The sequence below is a fragment of the Pongo pygmaeus genome, chromosome 1, assembly GCF_028885625.2.
Source record: "Pongo pygmaeus isolate AG05252 chromosome 1, NHGRI_mPonPyg2-v2.0_pri, whole genome shotgun sequence".
NCBI lineage: Eukaryota > Metazoa > Chordata > Mammalia > Primates > Hominidae > Pongo > Pongo pygmaeus.
In genome coordinates this window covers 98551587-98575258 of record NC_072373.2, presented here as the reverse complement: position 1 = coordinate 98575258, position 23672 = coordinate 98551587, and the positions used below count along the sequence as shown (strand labels likewise).

The 23672-nt window shown below is 40.2% G+C and overlaps 1 protein-coding gene across 4 annotated transcripts in view; it reads right to left on the bottom strand.

The window, feature by feature from the left end:
- Positions 1-23672, bottom strand: part of THEM4 (thioesterase superfamily member 4) — a 43700-nt gene that overhangs the window by 5263 nt on the left and 14765 nt on the right. For 2 of the 4 annotated variants that reach the window (XM_054485184.2, XM_054485176.2), the window contains exons 3-4: positions 11405-11564; positions 10465-10575 (exon numbers count right to left, since the gene is read on the bottom strand). In XM_054485184.2, coding sequence (XP_054341159.1) covers positions 10465-10575; positions 11405-11564 — 271 coding nt within the window. Of the gene's footprint in view, positions 1-3999; positions 4432-10464; positions 10576-11404; positions 11565-23672 lie in introns of those variants that run through there. The other 2 variants (XM_063650848.1, XM_054485197.2) reach the window with 2 other exon arrangements.

Below are 23672 nucleotides of genomic sequence, written 5' to 3'. Positions count from 1 at the left end.
CATTTAAAAAGAAAAAAAATTTTTAAATTATAATTTATATATGTCTATACACACACGCGTGCACACACACACACACACTGGAAAGGCATAACAAAGCCAAAAGATAACTTTGAAAAGGCTAATAATCTCTGGCAAGATAGATCAAGACAATGAGAGAGAGCATACATAAATACTATTGGGGCCAAAAAGGATATAGATTTAGCTGAAATTTTTTAAAAATTGAGAATATTGTGAATATTATTAATAAATTTATGTCAATACATTTGAAAATGCAGATGAAATAGAAAAAAATTTCAAAAATTTATTAAAACTAAGAATAAAATGATTAGAAAGCCTGAATAGTTGAATAAAGAAGACACGGAGGCACTAAGAGGAAGGAGGAGTCTCACTCTGAAACAAGCCTGGGTCTCTCAATCACTTCATGGGGGTAAAACCCTCACTGACCAGGATAACCACATGGGACTACTAGGTAAACCAAAAAAGCCTATAGGCTTAAAGTAGTGAAATGTAGGAGTTACACTAGCTAATGTTACTCTAATTTACTATAGAATTTTTAAAAAAGTTCTTTTATTTTTTTACCTCAAATTCAATGTGGCCCGAACATTGGCTTGTAAGGTTCTGATTCTGTAAAATCTATTAAGACTTAATTTATAAGCCAATACATGATCAATTTTTGCAAATGTGTGCTGGGAAAAAGAAAGCGTGCTGTTCTCTAATTATTGGATGCAGAGTTCTATGTTTGTCTAATAAACCATACTTGTTATCTTGTGATGTTTAAATTCTCCATTTTCTTTCTTTCTTTTCTTTTCTTTTTTTTTTGAGATGGAGTCTTGTTCTGTTGCCCAGGCTGAAGTGCAGTGGCGCGATCTTGGTTCACTGCAACCTCCGCCTCCTGGGTTCAAGCGATTCTCCTGCCTTGGCCTCCCAAGTAGCTGGGATTACAGGCGCATGCCACCACGCCCAGTTAATTTTTTGTATTTTTAGTAGAGATGGGGTTTCACCATGTTAGCCAGGATGGTCTCAATCTCCTGACCTCATGATCCACCCACCTTGGCCTCCCAAGGTGCTGAGATTACAGGCTTGAGCCACCGTGCCTGGCCTAAATCCTCCATTTTCTAATTGTTTTTTCTTTTTTTGGAGACAGGGTCTCAGTATGTTGCTCAGGCTGCAGTTCAGTGGCTATTCACAGGAGTTACCATAGCGCACTGCAGCCTTGAACCCCTGGACTAAAGCGATCCTCCTGCCTCAGCCTCCCAAATAGCTGGGACTATAGATGTGCACCACCTCACTTGGCTCTGATTTTTTTTTTTTTTTTTTTTTGGTCTGCTTGACCTATCAATAATTGAGAACAGGCTGGGTGCTGTGGCTTACGCCTGTAATCCTAGCACTTTGGGAGGCCGAGGTGGGCAGATCACGAGGTCAGGAATTCGAGAGCAGCCTGGCCAGCATGGTGAAACCCTGTCTCTACCAAAAATAGAAAAAAATTAGCCAGGCATGGTGGTGGGTGCCTGTAGTCCCAGCTACTCAGGAGGCTGCGGCAGGAGAATTGCTTGAATCCAGCAGGCAGAGGTTGCCATAAGCTGAGCTGGCGCCACTGCACTCCAGCCTGGGTGACAGAGCGAGACTCTGTCTCGGAAAAAAAAAAAATTGAGAACAATGTGTTGGAATCTCCCACTATATAAAGGGGGATTAGTCAACTTCTCCCTATGATTATATCAATTTTATTTATACTCTTTATTAGATGCATATTGATTTAGTTATTATTACCTACTATTGAACTGAATCTTTTATTACTATGAAGTAGCCTTCTCTATCCCCAATATTACTTTTTTGACAGTTCATTATTTTTTCTGATCCCAGTTTTCTTCTGGTTAACTTTTGTGTAGCATATTTTCTCTTCCTTTTAAACTTTTTGGTGTCATTTCAAAAATATGTCTCATACAGTTTCTAGTTTTTTACATTTAAAAATTCAATTTTATAATCTTGTCTTTCAACTGATGGTTTGGTCTATTTATAGAGTCATTACTGATTTATTTAGACGTATCTCTATCATCTTATTTTGGCTTATTATTTGACTCAGTTTTTCTAACCCTCTTTTTTTTCCTTGCCTTTTTAAAAATTGAGTTTTACTACTTGTTTGATCTTGTATTGTTTTAGATATTAGACACTCATTTTCTCTTATTTTAATCATTCTCTCCACTGAAAAATATGAGGATGTATCAACATTAACTCTGTTCATCTCCTCCCAAACTACATGCTATTGTTATCCAGTATTTTAGCTGTCCTTTTGTTAATCACTATAATTTATTTATTGTAAATTTTTATTTTTATTATTTTTAGAGATGGATTTTCAGTCTGTCCCCCAGGCTGGAGTGCAGTGGCACAATCATAGCTTACTGCAACCTTGAACTCTTGGGCTCTAGCGATCTTCCTGCCTCAACCTCCCAAGTAGCTAGGACCACAGGCATGAGCCACTGCAATACACCAATCCTCAGAATTTAGACATCAATATTACTTATAGACGCTATTTAGATTTTAGTTATCTACATGTTTACCAATTAATTTGCTCACGATTCCTCCTTTCATCCTCCGGCCTGTTGGGATTGCTTTCCTTCTTTCTAAAGTCCACCATTTAGGAGCTCCCTGGGTGTTGTCCTGCTGTTCCATAAATTCTCTCCATTTGTTTGAACGACAGCACCTTCATTTTGCGCTCATTTTTGAACTTTAGCTTTGCTGAGAGCATGATTTTAGATTGACATTTTCTTTCGGCAGATGTTTTATTGTCTTCTGGCTTCTACTGTTGCTATTGAGAGGTTTACTGCCAGTGTAATGGTGCCCTCTTGCTTCCAAAAAGCAAGACTGCTCTGTAATGGCTGCTCTATCTTAGCTCTGCTTTTAAGATCTCTTTGTCTGAAGTATTCTCCAATTTCTCTATAATGTCTCTAGATATACTTTTAAAACCTAGCTTAATATATATTGCTTTCTATATTGTCAATTCATGATTTTCTTTAGCTCTTGAATATGCTGACCCCTTATTTCCTTAAATACTGGATCTCTTCGATTCTCTTTATTCTATTTTTCTAGGACTCTAATTAGAGCATGTTAGATCTTTGTATTTGTCCACTATAGCTTACGCTCTCTATATTTTCCATTTCCTTTTTTCTCTGTGCTGGATTCAGGGTAATTTTTTTCTCTCTCTCTTCTAAACCTAGATCTGAAAATAATAATTAAAAAGCTTCATTTAGGCCGGGCATGGTGGCTCACGCCTGTAATCCCAGCACTTTGGGAGGCCAAGGTGGATGGATCATGAGGCCAGGAGTTCAAGACCAGCCTGACCAACATGGCAAAAACCCATGTCTACTAAAAATACAAAAATTAGCCAGGCATGGTGGCATGTGCCTGTAATGTCAGCGACTCAGGAGGCTGAGGCAGGAGAATCGCTTGAACCCAGGAAGCGGAGGTTGGAATGAGCCAAGATTGCACCACTGACTCCAGCCTGGGTGACAGAGAGACTCCATCTCAAAAAAAAAAAAAAAAAAAAGCTTCATTTAACATATTAAGCTGCTAGCTCTGAATACATTAACTGTGATCCTCAAAATATCTCTTTACAAAAAGTATTGTCTTTGGTTAATGGATGAGGAAACTGACGCCCAGAGAGGTTAGGTAATTTGCTAAAGCTGTATGGCTATTTGGTGGCACACATGGGATTCAAATCCCCAACAGTCTGATTCAAAGTTCTGCTTCCCATTCTGCATTTGAGCTTGTTTTATCTGCCAAATGACTTAGTTGAGGTGGGCATGTTGATGTATTTATGGGATATATCTCAATAGCGCACTAGAACAATGGAGCTGGTGACTAATGTAGTGTTTTTAGTAATACAACCACCACCACCATCACCGAGCGTATGGATCTGACAAATGAACTCTTGATTAAATTTCAGTGGAAGGGGAAAATAACTTGTAGGGAGAAATGATTTGAAGGTTTACTGGGCTGTGAGATTATAAAAACCATGAGAGTTTGTATTAGTTTATTTTCACGCTACTATAAAGAATTACCTGAGACTGGGTAATTTATAAAGAAAAGAGGTTTAATTGACTCACAGTTCTGCATGGCTGGGGAGGCTTCAAGAGACTTACAATCATGGCAAAGGTGAAGGGAAAGGGGAAGGGGAAGCAAGGCACATCTTACATGGCGGCAGGAGAGAGAGAGAGAGAGCAAGGGGGGATCTGTCAAATGCTTTTATTTATCTATTTATTTATTTATTTTTGAGATGGAGTCTTGCTCTGTTGCCCAGGCTGGAGTGTACTGGCACAATCTCGGCTCACTGCAACTCCCAGGTTCAAGCGATTCTCCTGCCTCAGCCTCCTGAGTAGCTGGGATTATAGGCATACACTGTTGTGGGAAGTCAGGGACCCCAAACGGAGGGACCAGCTGAAGCCAAGGCAGAAGAACGTGGATTGTGAAGATTTTATGGACATTTATTAGTTCCCCAAATTAATACTTTTGTAATTTCTTATGCCTGTCTTTACTGCAATCTCTAAACATAAATTGTAAAGATTTCATGGACACTTATCACTTCCCCAATCAATACCCTCGTGATTTTCTATGCCTGTCTTTACTTTAATCTTTTAATCCTGTCAGCCGAGAAGGATGTATATCGTCTCAGGACCCTGTAATAATTGCGTTAAGTACACAAATTGTATAGCATGTGTGTTTGAGCAATATGAAATGTGGGCACCCTGAAAAAAGAACAGGATAACAGCAATTGTTCAGGGAATAAGAGAGATAACCTTAAACTCTGACCGCCAGTGAGCCAGGCAGAACAGAGCCATATTTCTCTTCTTTCAAAAGCAAATGGGAGAAATATCGCTGAATTCTTTTTCTCAGCATGGAACGTCCCTGAGAAAGAGAATGCGCACCTAGGGGTAGGTCTCTGAACTGGCCCCCCCAGGGCTACCTGTCTCTTATAGTCGAGATTGCAGAGGTGAGATAAACTCCATCTCCCATAGCGCTCCCAGGCTTATTAGGAAGAGGAAATTCCCGCCTAATAAATTTTGGTCAGACCGGTTGATCTCAAAACCCTGTCTCCTGATAAGATGTTATCAATGAAAATGGTGCCCAAAACTTCATTAGCAATTTTAATTTTGCCTCGGTCCTGTGGTCCTGTGATCTCACCCTGCCTCCACTTGCCTTGTGATATTCTATTACCCTGTTAAGTACTTGATGTCTGTCACCCACACCTATTCGCACACTCCCTCCCCTTTTGAAAATCCCTAATAAAAACTTGCTGGTTTTTGTGGCTTGTGGGGCATCATGGATACTACCAATGTGTGATGTCTCCCTCAGACGCCCAGCTTTAAAATTTCTCTCTTTTGTACTCTGTCCTTTTATTTCTCAAGCCAGCCGACGCTTAGGAAGATAGAAAAGAACCTACGTGATTATCGGGGAAGGTCCCCCGATAATACACCACCATGCCCAGCTAATTTTTTTTTTTGCATTTTTAGTAGAGATGGGGTTTCACCATGTTGGTCAGGCTGGCCTTGAACTCCTGATCTCAGGTGATCCACTCACTTTGGCCTCCCAAAATGCTGGGATTACAGGTGTGAGCCATGGTGCCTGGCCTGCCAAACACTTTTAAACCATCAGATTTCGTAAGAACTCACTATCACTAGAACAGCATGGGGGAAACTACCCCCATGATCCAGTCACCTCTCACCAGGTCCCTCCCTTGACACATGGGCATTACAATTCTAGATGAGATTTGGGTGTGGACACAAAGCCAAACCGTATCAGAGTTATAAAATGTCTAACTAAATTTTTAGTGAAAATAAAGGATTTAATTGTGCATTTTTTTTTTTTTTTGAGATGGGCACTCTGTTGCCTAGGCTGGAGTGCAGTGGCATGATCTCGGCTCATTGCAACCTCCCAGGTTCAAGCGATTCTCCTGCCTCAGCCTCCCAAGTAGCCTGGCCTTAATTGTGCATTTTAAAGGAAAAAGCGCTGGGCACGGTGGCTCACACCTGTAATCTCAGCACTTTGGGAGGCTGAGGTGGGTGGATCACCTGAGGTCAGGAGTTTGAGACCAGCCTGGCCAACATGGTGAAACCTCATCTTTACTAAAAATACAAAAATTAGCTGGGTATGGTGGCCTATGCCTGTAATCCCAGCTACTTGGGAGGCTAAGGCAGGAGAATCGCTTGAACCCAGGAGGTAGAGGTTAAAGTGAGCCAAGATTGTGCCACTGCACTCCAGCCTGGGTGGCAGAGTGAGACTCTGTCTCAAAATAATAAATAAATAAATAAATAAATAAAGTTAAGAAGGAAGGAAGGAAAGAAGGAAGGAAGGAAGGAACAAGCTTCCAGAATGTGTTGGCTACAAATTAGAAAACACAGTGCCACAAGATTATTAAAGTGATCTGAGCTTCTGATAAAAAAAAATACAGAATGAAAAGCAATCGAAACTCTAAAAAGCAAACAAAACCCAGAAGCCTAGGGATTGTCATTTTCCCTTTTCAAGAAAACTATTGAGTGTATTTTTAAAGGTTTCTTTTAAATTCTTGCAGTGGAGTGATATTTAGAAGTAACTCCTGTGTTATCTATCCACAAGAATTCACATTTACCACTCTTGTTCTTACATCAGTCAGGTATCAAAGAAACCTTTCTATATAGACTGCCCACAAGGTGGGGTAGTTATAATAGGAAAATGGAGAGAAAGAAATGACATTCCACAGCTTTTGAGTTTCTAGCAAATTCAGAGGAAATGTTCTGACCTTTACTAGCATACCTTTTTATCAGGGTAATTTCTTCAGTTCTACATTTCTGTTCACTTTCAGCTGTGTTTAAATAGTCCTTTAACCTATTCACTGAGGTTTTTTTTGTTTTTAAACAATTACACTTTCATTTCCTTTTTTTTTTTTTTTTTTTTTTTTTGAGATGGAGTCTCACTCTGTCACCCAGGCTGGGGTACAATGGTGCAATCTCAGCTCACTGCAACCTCTGCCTCCTGGGTTCAAGTGATTCTCCTGTCTCAGCCTCCCAAGTAGCTGAGATTACAGGTGTGCACCACCACGCCCAGCTAATTTTTGTATTTTCAGTAGAGACAGGGTTTCACCATGTTGGTCAGGCTAGTGTCGAACTCCTGACCTCGTAATCTGCCCATCTCAGCCTCCCAAAATGTTGGGATTACAGGCGTGAGCCACCACGCCTGGCCTACAATCTCATTTCTCAAAGTTTTATTAGGTTCCGTGGCAAACCTGCCTAATAATTTTTATAGTTTATCGTTTTCTTTTTGTGATTTCATCATTTATTTATTTATTTATTTATTTATTTGATGGAGTATCGCTCTGTTGCCCAGGCTGGAGTGCAGTGGCACAATCTTGGCTCACTGCAGCCTCCATCTTCCAGGTTCAAGTGATTCTTCTGCCTCAGCCCCCCAAATAGCTGGGATTACAGGCACGTGCCACCACACCTGGGTAATTTCTGTATTTTTAGTAAAGTCAGGGTTTTGCCATGTTGACCAGGGTGGTCTTGAACTCCTGACCTCAGGTGATCCACCTGCCTTGGCCTCCCAAAGTGCTGGGATTACAGGCGTGAGCCACCGTGCCCAGCCTCATCTTTTATTTCTTTAAACATCTCATACTTTATTCATTTATATTGTGTATTTGTTTATCATGATATCTTAGATCCCTGAGGTCTAAATCTTATTTATTGTTTCTGTTGATAGTCACCCTTGGTAGTTTCTTTCCTTGTGTATTTGGTACAGGATCTACTTGTTTTGAAGGAGGAATGTCCTTTAGCATTTCTTGTTTGCCATGTTGCATGAAGAAATCGAATCAGGAGCTTCTCAACTCGTGTCATGAATGGGTCATTGGCATGCTGAGATACTTACCCTTTCAGCTGGCTAGTCATCACTAGTTAGACCTGCTTTGTCTATTTATCTTAATGTGCTAGGCACAAGGAAATAAATCAAGTGGGATATTTGGATCAGAGGGCTGGAAATTATTTGAAATCATTAAGGAATAATCTTGCTTCTTAAAGGAAGTAAGGTAGATTAAGGCATCTGATGATTAATTGACATTGCAAATTATTTTCAATTAAAATATAATCCCAGGTTGTTACCTGTAGCATCCTGAAGGGCCATCAAGTAATCACATTAAATTTAATGTTATTATTACTATTATTATGAACCTAAATAACTGTATACAAAAAAACAGAGCCTGATAAATATTAAATTCTAAACTACTTATAAAATCCAATACTTTGTTCTGGTCTTTAGTCATCAACTAACAGAAGACAATGGAGGCTGTGTGTTGTAGTGAAGAGCATCAGATTTGGTGTCATAAGATGTGAGTTCTAATTCTGACTAAATTGCTCTCTATCCATATGACTTCAGGTAAAACTTCTTTTCAGTATGTTTTCCAATTGTGGGGAACAAATGAACAGCAATGCAACTGATTTTTGTGGATGGTTTATTGGGTGGGACAAGCACTAAGCATAGAGTTTGGCAGGTTCTGTTTCCCATTTTGCATTTGAGTATGTGCTTAAGACACAAACACTTTTTGAGATAAATGGCAATCTAAATACTTTGTTTCAGCTTGTTTTCAAAGTAATCTTTTACATTTATTTTTTAGGAATGATGTTGTACTTCATTATTCAACTTTATTTGAACATGGAAAAATATTTTTAAAAACATGGGACATGGAAAAATATTAAAAACTTAATTTTTAATATATTCTTTATCATGTTAAGAAAACTCAGATTTCTAGAATCTAATTTATAGTCATAACTAATATGAAATATTGACCATCTGTAAATATGTCAACTTTCCCCAAATTAATCTCTAGAATCAATGTAATTGCTATTAAAATCATTAAAAGGAGGTAAAATGAAAATCTGGGTTTAAAGGTTAAAAATCTAAGGCACAACTAGGAATAGAAAGAAACTCTCTCAACATAATAAAGGCTATTTATGAAAACCCTACAACTAACATCATGCTAAATGGTAAAAGACTAAAACCTTTTCAATTAAGATCAGAAACAAGACAAGGATGCCCACTTTTGCCACTTCTATTCTACATGGTACTAGAAGTCCTAGCCAGAGCAATTAGGCAAGAAAAAGAAATCAAAGGTATTCAAATTGGAAAGGAAGAAGTACAAAGATCTGTTTACAAATGACATGACTTTGTATATAGAAAATCCTAAAGATTCCACAAAAACCTGTTAGAATGAATAAACAAATTCAGCAAAGCTGCAAGATGTAAAATCAACACAGAAAAATCAGTTGCATTTCTATACACAATGACTAATCCAAAAAGGAAATTAAGAAAACAATTAAGGCCAGGTGCAGTGACTCACGTCTGTAATCCCAGCACTTTGGGAGGCCAAGGCAGGCGGATTACTTGAGGCCAGGAGTTTGAGATCAGCCTGGCCAACAAAGTGAAACACTGTCTCTACTGAAAATACAAAAAATTAGCCAGCTGTGGTGGTGCATGCCTGTAATACCAGCTACTTGGGAGGCTGAGGCATGAGAATAGCTTGAACCTGGGAAGTGGATGTTCCAATGAGCTGAGATCATGCCACCACACTCCAGCCTGGGCAATAAGGTGAGACTTTGTCTCAAAATAATAATAATAATAATAATAATAAAATTAAAAATAAAAAAATCAAAAAGAATAAAATACTTCGGAATAAACTTAACCAAAGAGCAAAAGTCTTATACACTGAAAACTACAAAACATTGATGAAAAAAATTAAAGACACAAATAAATGAAAAGACATCTGTGCTTGTGGACTGAAAAGACTTGGTGTTTTGTGTGTGTCTGTGTGTGTGTGTGTGTGTGTTTTTTTTTACAGCTGGGGTCTTGTTCTGTTGCCCACCCTGGAGTGCAGTGGCATGATCCTAGCTCACTGTAGCCTTGAACTCCTGGGCTCAAGCAATCCTCTCAAGAAGCTAGGACTACAGATGTGCACTGCTGGGCCCAGCTAAATTTTTAAAAAATAAATTTTGTTATGTAGTAGATGTTGGTGCTCCACCCAGAGCCCCTTAGATCCGTTCTTCACTCGTTTTGGTTATTTTCCCCAGAGTCTGCTTTGCTCAAACCCAGAGACCCTTAGAAGTACTTGGAAATTTATGGTCCCTGGGATGGCCCTGATCCTATGACCGATACATGCGAGAGTATAAAGACTTTAGCTCCCTCATCTGAGATAGAGACAATTCTGAGGCATAAATTTCATTCTAGAGCTCCCTTGTATGATCCAGCTAAAGCTATGCTTTGCTGGACTTTTGAGAGTTCAGCCTTGGTTGACTTCTTCATGTTCCCTGTCCTGCTTCCCCTACTCCCTTGCTAGTTTCCTCTGGAAGCACTTCTTTAATAATCACTTGAACACAAATTGTGGTGTCAAGATCTGTAACTGGGAGCCTGACTTAACAACACCTAAGGATAAATAGAGAATTACTGTGAATTTACCTTTTATAATTGATGTTGAGATTGGCAGTCATGACAATTCCCCCAGCCATCATTGCACACATACCAACAGTAGCATCAATCATAGTTGCAATGGCACCTCCATGAATGAATCTAGTTACAACAGGAGTGGAGGAGAAATGTTTTCAGAAGTTCTGAAGATAGAGAGCCTCTTAAAAGAGAGAAATTATCCAAGCATCTTCACACAATTTACTTATGAAAGGTCCACTTAGCCCATGTTCAGTGTACTGAATGCCAAATACTATCTATGTCCCCAACTTTGTTTTGTTCACAGCATAATAGTATAGTCTTAAGTATTTGTAATAACCAGAACTTAATAGTAACCAGATCACAAGCAAGCAAAAAGCTAAAATATAATTTAGAAAATTTATATTATGTTTTTACTATTAGTCAAGTGTGGTGTCATGTGCCGGTAGTTCTGGCTACTCAGGAGACTGAGGTGAGAGGACTGCTTGAGCCCAGGAGTTCGAGGCTGCAGTGAGCTATGATCACGCCACTGCACTTCAGCCTGGGCAACACAGCAAGGCCTTGTCTCACAAAACAAAACAAACTATACATATTCATTGTTTAGAAATTTAGGTAATGCAAATATGAAAAAAAAGAAAAAAAATTTAGGACCCATAATACTACCCACCTAGTCAGTGACAAGCCACTGTTAACACATTAATGATATGCTCTCAAATTATACTCTATTGCCCTATGCCCTATAATATTATAATGCTCATATATATAAATATTTAATCAATATTAATAATATAGATAAGAAGTCCTTTAATAATGTATTATAAACATCTTTCCATGTCAATAAATATACATCTATGTGACCATTTGAAAGTCTTTATTGTAGTCCATGTACAGGACACATGGGGGCAGTGTAAGATAAAAATCTTTTAGATCCACACTTTCAGGCTATCATTCTTACCCAGGTGGTCCTTCCAGGTAAGGGCCTCCTTGAAATAAGCAAACCATCCTTTTCTCAACGTCATTGTAGAACATCACGTATTCAAAGCCTAGGCCATCATCAAAGCTTCTGGTGAAGAGCTGGGCCTGTGACATTTGTTCTTCTTTCATAAGCTTTGGGTCTATAGAAAATGAGGTGGATGGCAAATGAGAAACAAGGTTAAGAGAAATGCCATGGCAGGGCCAAGCACCTGTACCCTGCTAGAATCACATGTCAATAGATGATTGACTCAAATGTCCACAGAGTGCAAAATTGAAAGGAATGGGAGGGTCTCAATGAAACAGAAGATAGGATCTTTGCCCTTGTGGAATTAAGTCTAACTGGGGACAGAGTAAACAGACATGAAATCAAAACAAAGTACCCACACATGGCAATCAGGAATATAGTATATAAATGCTAACAATATACTGAATAAAATGGTACGGTAACGACGGAAATCCTTCTTGGAAGAACTGTGGTTTAAATGCAATTTACAGAAAATAAAAAATGTAACAGAAAGGAGGTTTCCCTGGCAGACATGAGTTTAGTCTGAATCAGCAACAGGGTCAGTTCAGCCCAATACTCATGTGATTGTGAGTCTAAGCCCCCCAAACTGGCAGTTAGAACCATTAGGGTTCATGAAATCAGATTGTGGGTTGTAACCAGGCTTCTTTCTTTCTTTCTTTTTTTTTTTTTTGGACAGAGTTCCGCTCTTATTGCCCAGGCTGTAGTGCAATGGCGTGATCTCAGCTCACTGCAACCTCCACCTCCCGGATTCAAGCGATTCTCCTGCCTCAGCCTCCCGAGTAGCTGGGATTACAGGCGCCCACCACCACGCCTGACTAATTCTGTATTTTTAGTAGAGACGGGGTTTCTCCATGTTGGTCAGGCTGGTCTTGAACTCCCGAACTCAGGGATCGACCTGCCTCGGCCTCCCAAAGTGCTGGGATTATAGGTGTGAGCCACAGTGCCCGGCCATTAACCAGGCTTTAAAAAGAAACAGAACACTTAGTTAACAGAACCATATACTCTGGGTAAGTAATAGTGCACTTGTTTAGACACAGTTTTTTTTCACTTACACAATTGTGAGCAAGTTGGGGGAACTGGATTAAATCAAAATACAGGTCCCTTCAAAATAAAGATGAAAGCCATTTCTCTCAAGAAATGGTACATTTATCCTTTTGTATCTATTTTAAAATTTAATCCCCCTACTCACCTTTCTTTCATAGCTCATCATGATTTGCCATATATAAAACTGTTTCTTTTATTTCTATTGAATTTATATTTACAAACGTGGAAAAGGATACAGATGAGAAGATCCAGGAGAAGTGGGGAGAAGGACAGGAAGGATGCCTTTTAATTAGGTCATGAGCATCCCAGGGCAGGCACCCTGTCTTTTAGACTTTGCATACCCAACAAATGGCACAGATGTGCACATACTATATACACTTAAGCAGTTGTTGAGTGAATTGATGGTTTAGAAGGACAGACAAGGAAACTTAAAATTGGGGATAAGTATTATGGTGCAGTGGAAAGAACCTTGGCCCATGAGTTGGGAAAATTAAATTATTGGCCTACCTCTGGCCTAGAACTCACTCTTTTGCACCACACTTTATCCATACAATGAAGAGATAAAACAAAATGAGCTCTAAGATCTCTTCCAACTCTGACATTCCAGGACTTCAGGATAAGAGAGGTGTTAAGCGATTATAATTGTTTTACTTAGGAGTTCAAGATTTCTGGTCTAGATTGGCAAACCTTGAGCTTATTTCATAAAAATGAGAAAAATAAGGTCCGGGTTGAGTTAAAATGTAGGTCATTTCAAAATAAAGACCAAAAACTACTGCTCTCAAGAGGATGCATTTGTCCTTTGTGATGGTGAAAGAAGTTTGTTGGAAATGCAGAATCTCAGGTTCTACCTCTGACCTTCTGAAGCAGAACTTGCATTTTAACAAGATTCCTAGGTGCTTCATATTCATTTTTAAGTCTGAAAGGCAACAGTATTTTAAGAAACCGTATAGCACTGAAAATAGCATTGGAGTAACATGATGAGATTTGCAGTTTGAATCATTCTGACAGTTGAGTGGAAGAAGGGCTTTGAGGAGGATAAGAATGGAGACAGGAGATGAGACTACAAAAATCACAATCACCAAACTTATCTGCTAGATGGGGTGATTTTCTCTAGCAAGTGCTTAACTATGTGAAAGCCAGTTCAAAGTAAAAATGGCAGATGGTTGGATTTATCCAGGGCTGGGGTTTTCCTAGGTTAGGTGGGCTACAAAAGTTCAGATAGATGAAGGTTATGGGACTATGAGAAAGTAAAGGATTCAATGAACTCAGGTCTTAATGAAATAACAATTGTTTCTGAGGGGCCTTTGAACAAGTAAGCTGCTGAGAGGAAAAATGCTGTCATCAGAAAACGAGATGTTTAAATGTATGCATTTGGAGGCTGTGTACTGTCTGAAGATAAGGCTCGAGATGTTCATGGGAGTGTGTGGCTGGGGCTAGGGGATAAGAAAAGTTCATAGGTGATGAGGAAGCACATAAACTGAGGAGCCACTGTGTGGATGCTCGAGTTGCTGAGAATGCTGAATGGAGTTGGGTAGATAGCGGACCAGCTGCTGAAATACTCAACTGTGGGGAAAAGAAAGACAGATCAGATTGTTACTGTGTCTGTGTAGAAAGAAGTAGACATAGGAGACTCCATTTTGTTCTGTACTAAGAAAAATTCTTCTGCCTTGAGATGCTGTTAATCTATAACCTTACCCCCAACCCCGTGCTCTCTGAAACATGTGCTGTGTCAACTCAGGGTTAAATGGATTAAGGGCTGTGAAAGATGTGCTTTGTTAAACAGATGTGTGAAGGCAGCATGCTCGTTAAGAGTCATCACCACTCCCTAATCTCAAGTACCCAGGGACACAAACACTGCGGAAGGCTGCAGGGACCTATGCCTAGGAAAGCCAGGTATTGTCCAAGGTTTCTCCCCATGTGATAGTCTGAAATATGGCCTCGTGGGAAGGGAAAGACCTGACTGTCCCCCAGCCCGACACCCGTAAAGGGTCTGTGCTGAGGAGGATTAGTATAAGAGGAAGGCATGCCTCTTTGCAGTTGAGACAAGAGGAAGGCATCTGTCTCCTGCCTGTCCCTGGGCAATGGAATGTCTTGTTATAAAACCCGATTGTATGTTCCATCTACTGAGATAGGGGAAAACCGCCTTAGGGCTGGAGGTGGGACATGCGGGCAACAATGCTGCTCTGTAAGGCATTGAGATGTTTATGTGTATGCATATCTAAAGCACAGCACTTAATTCTTTACCTTGTCTATGATGCAGAGACCTTTGTTCACGTGTTTATCTGCTGAACTTCTCTCCACTATTATCCTATGACCCTGCCACATCCCCCTCTCCGAGAAACACCCAAGAATGATGAATAAATACTAAGGGAACTCAGAGGCTGGCGGGATCCTCCACATGCTGAATGCTGGCCCCCTGGGTCCCCTTCTTTCTTTCTCTATACTTTGTCTCAATGTCTTTTTCTTTTCCAAGTCTCTCGTTCCACCTAATGAGAAACACCCACAGGTGTGGAGGGGCAACCCACCCCTTCATCTGGTGCCCAACGTGGGGGCTTTTCTCTAGGGTGAAGGTATGCTCAAGCGTGGTCATTGAGGACAAGTTGACAAGAGATCCCGAGTACGTCTACAGTCAGCCTTACGGTAAGCTCGTGCGCTTGGAAGAAGCTAGGGTGACAATGGAGCAAACTAAAAGTAAAACTAAAAGTAAATATGCCTCTTATCTCAGCTTTATTAAAATTCTTTTAAAAAGAGGGGGAGTTAGAGTATCTACAAAAAATCTAATCAAGCTATTTCAAACAATAGAACAATTTTGCGCATGGTTCCCAGAACAAAGAACTTTAGATCTAAAAGATTGGAAAAGAATTGGCAAGGAACTAAAACAAGCAGGTAGGAAGGGTAATATCATTCCACTTACAGTATGGAATGATTGGGCCATTATTAAAGCAGCTTTAGAACCATTTCAAACAGAAGAAGATAGTGTTTCAGTTTCTGATGCCCCGGAAGCTGTGTAATAGGTTGTAAAGAAAAGACAGGGAAAAAATCCCAAAAAGAAACGGAAAGTTTACATTGCGAATATGTAGCAGAGCCGGTAATGGCTCAGTCAACACAAAATGTTGATTACAATCAATTACAGGAGGTGATATATCCTGAAACGTTAAAATTAGAAGGAAAATGTCCAGAATTAGTGGGGCCATCAGAGTCTAAACCACGAGGGCCAAGTCCTCTTCCAGCGGGTCAGATGCCCGTAACATTACAACCTCAAACGCAGGTTAGAGAAAATAAGACCCAACCGCCAGTAGCTTATCAATACTGGCCGCCGGCCAAACTTCAGTATCAGCCACCCACAGAAAGTCAGCATGGATATCCAGGAACGCTACCAGCACCACAGGGCAGGGTGCCATACTCTCAGCCGCCCACTAGGAGACTTAATCCTACAGCACCACCTAGTAGACAGGGTAGTGAGTTACATGAAATTATTGATAAGTCAAGAAAGGAAGGAGATACTGAGGCATGGCAATTCCCAGTAGTGTTAGAACCGATATCACCTGGAGAAGGAGCCCAAGAGGGATAACTTCTCACAGTTGAGGCCAGATACAAGTCTTTTTCGATAAAAATGCTAAAAGATATGAAAGAGGGAGTAAAACAGTATGGACCCAACTCCCCTTATATGAGGACATTATTAGATTCCATTGCTCATGGACATAGACTCATTCCTTATGATTGGGAGATTCTGGCAAAATCATCTCTCTCACCCTCTCAATTTTTACAATTTAAGACTTGGTGGATTGATGGGGCACAAGAACAGGTCCGAAGAAATAGGGCTGCCAATCTTCCAGTTAACATAGGTGCAGATCAGCTATTAGGAACAGGTCAAAATTGGAGCACAATTAGTCAACAAGCATTAATGCAAAATGATGCCATTGAGTAAGTTAGAGCTATCTGCCTTAGAGCCTGGGAAAAAATCCAAGACCCAGGAACTGCCTGCCTCTCATTTAATACAGTAAGACAAGGTTCGAAAGAGCCCTACCCTGATTTTGTGGCAAGGCTCCAAGATGTTGCTCAAAAGTCAATTGCCAATGAAAAAGCCTGTAAGGTCATAGTGGAGTTGATGGCATACGAAAACGCCAATCCTGAGTGTCGATCAGCCATTAAGCCATTAAAAGGAAAGATTCCCACAGGATCAGATGTAATCTCAGAGTATGTAAAAGCCTGTGATGGAATTAGAGGAGCTATGCATAAAGCTACGCTTATGGCTCAAGCAATAGCGGGAGTTGTTTTAGGAGGACAAGTTAGAACATTTGGAGGGAAATGTTATAATTGTGGTCAAATTGGTCATTTAAAAAAGAATTGCCCAGTCTCAAATAAACAGAATATAACTATTCAAGCGACTAAAACAACACGTAGAGAGCCACCTGACTTATGTCCAAGATGTAAAAGAGGAAAACATTGGGCTAGTCAATGTCATTCTAAATTTGATAGAAATGGGCAACCATTGCCGGAAACGAGCAAAGGGGCCAGCCTCAGGCCCCACAACAAACTGGGGCATTCCCAATTCAGCCCTTTGTTCCTCACGGTTTTCAGGGACAACAACCCCCACTGTCCCAAATACCTCAGGGAATAAGCCATTTACCACAATACAATTGTCCCCCGCTTGCGGCAGTGCAGCAGTAGATTTATGTACTATACAAGCAGTCTCTCTGCTTCCAGGGGAGCCCCCACAAAAAATCCCCACGGGGTATATGGCCCGCTGCCTGAGGGGACTGTAGGACTAATCTTGGGAAGATCAAGTCTAAATCTAAAGGGAGTTCAAATTCATACTGGTGTGGTTGATTCAGACTATAAAGGCGAAATTCAATTGTTATTAGCTCTTCAATTCCTTGGAGTGCCAGTCCAGGAGACAGGATTGCTCAATTATTACTCCTGCCTTAGAATAAGGTTGGAAATAGTGAGATAAAAAGAAAAGGAGGGTTTGGAAGCACTGATCTGACAGAAAGGCTGCATATTGGGCAAGTCAGGTCTCAGAGAACAGACCTGTGTGTAAGGCCATTATTCAAGGAAAACAGTTTGAAGGGTTAGTAGACACTGGAGCAGATGTCTCTATCATTGCTTTAAATCAGTGGCCAAAAAATTGGCCTAAACAAAAGGCTGTTACAGGACTTGTCGGCATAGGCACAGCCTCAGAAGTGTATCAAAGTACTGAGATTTTACATTGTTTAGGGCCAGATAATCAAGAAAGTACTGTTCAGCCAATGATTATTTCAATTCCTCTTAATCTGTGGGGTCGAGATTTATTACAACAATGGGGTGCGGAAATCACTATGCCCGCTCCATCATATAGCCCCACGAGTCAAAAAATCATGACCAAGATGGGATATATACCAGGAAAGGGACTAGGAAAAAATGAAGATGGCATTAAAGTTCCAATTGAGACGAAAATAAATCAAGAAAGAGAAGGAATAGGGTATCCTTTTTAGGGGCGGCCACTGTAGAGCCTCCTAAATCCACATCATTAACTTGAAAAACAGAAAAACCAGTATGGGTAAATCAGTGGCTGCTACCAAAACAAAAACTGGAGGCTTTACATTTATTAGCAAATGAACAGTTAGAAAAGGGACATATTGAGCCTTCATTCTTGCCTTGGAATTCTCCTGTGTTTGTAATTCAGAAGAAATCTGGCAAATGGCATATGTTAACTGACTTAAGGGCCGTAAATGCCGTAATTCAACCCATGGGGCCTCTCCAACCCGAGTTGCCCTCTCCGGCCATGATCCCAAAAGACTGGTCTTTAATTATAGTTGATCTAAAGGACTGCTTTTTTACCATCCCTCTGGCGGAGCAGGATTGCGAAAAATTTGCCTTTACTATACCAGCCATAAATAATAAAGAACCAGCTACCAGGTTTCAGTGGAAAGTGTTACCTCAGAGAATGCTTAATAGTCCAACTATTTGTCAGACTTTTGTAGGTCGAGCTCTTCAACAAGTTAGAGACAAGTTTTCAGACTGTTATATCATTCATTATATTGATGATACTTTATGTGCTGCAGAAATGAGAGATAAATTGACTGTTATACATTTCTGCAAGCAGAGATTGCCAACGCAGGACTGGCAATAGCATCTGATAAGATCCAAACCTCTACTCCTTTTCATTATTTAGGGATGCAGATAGAAAATAGAAAAATTAAGCCACAAAAAATAGAAATAAGAAAACACACATTAAAAACACTAAATGATTTTCAAAAATTGCTGGGAGATATTAATTGGATTCGGCCAACTCTAGGCATTCCTACTTATGCCATGTCAAATTTGTTCTTTATCTTAAGAGGAGACTCAGACTTACATAGTAAGAGAATGTTAACCCCAGAGGCAACAAAAGAAATTAAATTAGTGGAAGAAAAAAGTCAGCGCAAATAAATAGAATAGATCCCTTAGCCCCACTCCAACTTCTGATTTTTGCTACTGCACATTCTCCAACAGGCATCATTATTCAAAATACTGATCTTGTGGAGTGGTCATTCCTTCCTCACAGTACAGTTAAGACTTTTACATTGTACTTGGATCAAATAGCTACATTAATTGGTCAGACAACATTATGAATAATAAAATTATGTGGAAATGACCCAGACAAAATAGTTGTCCCTTTAACCAAGGAACAAATTAGACAAGCCTTTATCAATTCTGGCGCATGGCAGATTGGTCTTGCTAATTTTGTGGGAGTTATTGATAATCATTACCCAAAAACAAAAATCTTCCAGTTTTTAAAATTGACTACTTGAATTCTACCTAAAATTACCAGACCGGAACCTTTAGAAAATGCTCTAACAGTATTTACTGATGGTTCCAGCAATGGAAAAGTGGCTTACACAGGGCCAAAAGAACGAGTAATCAAAACTCCATATCAATCAGCTCAAAGAGCAGAGCTGGTTGCAGTCATTACAGTGTTACAAGATTTTGATTGTACCAGATTCTGCATATGTAGTACAGGCTACAAGGGATGTTGAGACAGCTCTAATCAAATATAGCATGGATGATCAGTTAAACCAGCTATTCAATTTATTACAACAAACTGTAAGAAAAAGAAATTTCCCATTTCATATTACTCATATTCGAGCACACACTAACTTACCATGGCCTTTGACTAAAGCAAATGAACAAGCTGACTGACTGGTATCATCTGCATTCATAAAAGCACAAGAACTTCATGCTTTGACTCATGTAAATGCAGCAGGATTAAAAAACAAATTTGATGTCACATGGAAACAGGCAAAAGATATTATACAACATTGCACCCAAGTCTTACACCTGCCCACTCAAGAGGCAGGAGTTAATCCCAGAGGTCTGTGTCCTAATGCATTATGGCAAATGGATGTCACGCATGTACCTTCATTTGGAAAATTGTCATATGTTCATGTAACAGTTGATACTTATTCACATTTCATATGGGCAACTTGCCAAACAGGAGAAAGTACTTCCCATGTTAAAAAACATTTATTATCTTGTTTTGCTATAATGGGAGTTCCAGAAAAAATCAAAACTGACAATGGACCAGGATATTGTAGTAAAGCTTTCCAAAAATTCTTAAATCAGTGGAAAATTTCACATACAACAGGAATTCCCTATAATTCCCAAGGACAGGCCATAATTGAAAGAACTAACAGAACACTCAAAACTCAATTAGTTAAACAAAAAGAAGGGGGAGACAGTAAGGAGCGTACCACTCCTCAGATGCAACTTAATCTAGCACTCTATACTTTAAATTTTTTAAACATTTATAGAAATCAGACTACTACTTCTGCAGAACAACATCTTACTGGTAAAAAGAACAGCTCACATGAAGGAAAACTGATTTGGTGGAAAGATAAAAATAAGACATGGGAAATAAGGAAGGTGGTGACGTGGGGAAGAGGTTTTGCTTGTGTTTCACCAGGAGAAAATCAGCTTCCTGTTTGGATACCCACTAGACATTTGAAGTTCTACAATGAACCCATCGGAGATGCAAAGAAAAGCATCTCCGCGGAGACGGAGACACCGCAATCAAGCACTGTCGACTCACAAGATGAACAAAATGGAGTCTCCTATGTCTACTTCTTTCTGCACAGACACAGTAACAATCTGATCTCTCTTTCTTTTCCCCACACTCAACACTGAGGGAGAGGTTGACAGATGACAGCAACAAGGAGGAGAAGAAGAGGAGGGTGACAAAGTTAGATGGTATAAACTCAAAGAAACAGAGGTGTTTTTGTTTTGTTTTTTTTTTTATTTTTATTTTTTTAGACAGAATCTTGCTCTGTCACCCAGGCTGGTCTCAAATTCCTGGCCTCAAGTGATCTGCCACTTTGGCCTCCCAAAGTGTTGAGCCACTGTGCCCAGCCCAGAGGGCTTTTTAAGATGAGGGGAAGTAATGGTTTGAAAACAAGTGTGGGTAGCAAAGAGGACCTCAAACTCCTCTTGATTCTGAGAGGGTCAAATTTTAGTCAAGAGCGAATGAGGGTTGGATGAAGAAATGAGCAAAATGTAGGAATGGAACCCTGGAAAACACTGACATTTAAGGAGCAATTAGAAGGAGGAGGGAAGATTGGTCTGAAAGGTTTATGAAAGCCAAAAGAAAATGTTTCCATGAGAATGAGACAGGGAGGTCTAGTACAGTAAGTGCCGAAGAATGCACACTGAATTTGGCACTTCTGTCACTAGTGGCTTCAATGAAGACATTTCAGTAGAGCTGTTAGGGTAGAAGCCAGATTGTGCTGGGGTAAGGACAGTCAGTTGTGTGATGTGCTAACAGTTGGAAGAGAATAAGTAATACAAACTACACATTTTTCCTCTTCATTTATAAAACAGAATAATTCTTCCCTCGAGATATATCAGAGATTCTGCAAAGAAACTTAAGAACTCTATAATTTTTCTTGATTAGTTTTATTTTTGTTTTATTCATTCCTTCAGCAAATACTAAAGTATCTACCATGAGGAAACTGAGGCACAGAAAGGTAAAGTGCCTTGCTCAAAGTTGCACAGCTTTAAATTGTGGAACCAGAATTTGAACCCAGGCATTAAATTTCAACCATTTAATTAAGAAGTTGTCAACCTTTGGATGGTCTCTAAAGCCGAGAGACTGCATGAGATTACCAATGGAGTGTGGAGAAGAGAGGAGTACTAATGACTGAGACTTGAGGGCACCCCAACATGAAGGGTTTGAGGATGGGGAAGAACCAGCCCAAGAAATTGAAAAGGAGGAACCAGTGAAGTGGAGAATGTGGTGTCCTGGAAGTTACGTTCAAATAGAAAGGAGTCACCAGCTGTGCCAAAAGCTGAGAGGTTAGCGGACTCAGCAACATGAAGGTCACTGGTACCCTTGGCAAGAGCTATTTTGAGGGAGTGGGTTCAAGACAGGCTGGGCACAGTGGCTCATGCCTGTAATCCCAGCATTTTGGGAGGCCAAGGTGGGGCAGATCACTTGAATTCAGGAGTTTGAGACCAGCCAGGCCAACATTGTGAAATGCTGTCTCTACTAAAAATACAAAAATAAGCCGGGTGTGGTGGCATGCACCTGTAATCCCAGCTACTTGAGAGGTTGAGGTGGGAGAATCACTTGAACCCGGGAGGAGGAGGTTGCAGTGAGCCGAGGTCATGCCACTGCATTCCAGCCTGAGTGACACAGCGAGACTCACTCTCAAGACTGGAAAAACAAACAAACAAACAAAAAAACCCAAAACAAAACAGAGAGACTGGGAAGAGAGGAATGCAGTTGTGGCATGTTTATATGCTGATAAGAAACATCTAGCAGAGATGGATGTCCTTCAGTAGGCCAAAGAAAATGGAATGCAGTGCATAAATGGAAGGCTTGGTCTCCCTAAGAGTGTGGATGGTTCACTCACAGCAGGAAGAAGCAGAACATTAGGCACAGACGCAGGGAGGAGGATATGTGAGGCAATGGGAGACTGGAAATTCTTAGTGAGATAGGAAGCGAGACCAACTGAGGGTGAGAAGGGAAAGTATTAGAGGCATAAGAAGAAAGAAAAAGGCAGAAAATACTCATCCAGTAAGGGAGGAGAGTGAATAAACTAGGGAAACATGAAGTATGGTTGTTGGGCAAAATTGAGAGCCTTCTTTTTCTCTTTTTTTTTTGTAGGGGGGAGACAGTCTCACTCTGTCACCCAGGATGGAGTGCAGTGGCGTGATCTCAGCTCACTGCAACCTCTGCCTCCTGGATTCAAGTAATTCTTCTGCCTCAGCCTCCCAAGTAGCTGGAATTACAGGTCCCCGCCATGATGCCCAACTAATTTTTTTTGTATTTTTAGTAGAGACGAGGTTTCACCATGTTGGCCAGGCTGATCTTAAACCCCTGACCTCAAGTGATCCGTCCACCTCAGTCTCCCAAAGTGCTGGGATTATAGGCATGAGCCACGGTGCCCGGCGCAAGGGCCTTCTTAAAAATCAGTTAAAAAAAACCAACCACCACCTAAAGATGTGTTTAGATGATTAAAAGATAACGAGTAACTCAAAAATATCTGTGAATGATTCAATATACTATAATGATAGATATCTGTCATTATACAGTTGTTAAAACCCACGGAAAACATAACACACAGAGTGAACCCTAAAACAAACAAACTATGGACCTTAATTAAGAATAATATATCAATACTGGCTCATCAATTGTAACAAATACACCACAGTAATGTGAGATGTTAATAATAGGAGAAATTAGGGATGGGGAGGGGATAAAGGGTATATGGGAACTCTCTGTACTTTAGGCTAATTTTTCTATAAAATTATAATGCTAAAAAAGTATATTAGTAAAAAAACACAAAAGGATAGGAATTGCCATATGTGTGTTTTGGGTGTTGGGTGGGTTGCCCTGGGGATTTAGATACTGGGAGATGTGGGTGTAACCTGAGTGTTCTGAGCTTCTTAGGGTGATATAGCCAGATATGGGATAAAGCGTGAAATGAGATTAGATGACAGCCTCAAGACAGAGAGGTGATGAAGTTGTAGGAGGGTGGAAGCTCTCTGGGGCCCTTTCTTCACTCTTGCTAATGGTGATAAGAATGCCAGGGTGGGAGCAGTCTTATTCTTGACAACAGGCTTTATGCGCTCCAATCTGCAAAATTTATTGTGATTGCTGGTCTATAAAACTGGTGACTATAGCACCATAATGCTGCATTATACTCTTTCTTTTTTTCAG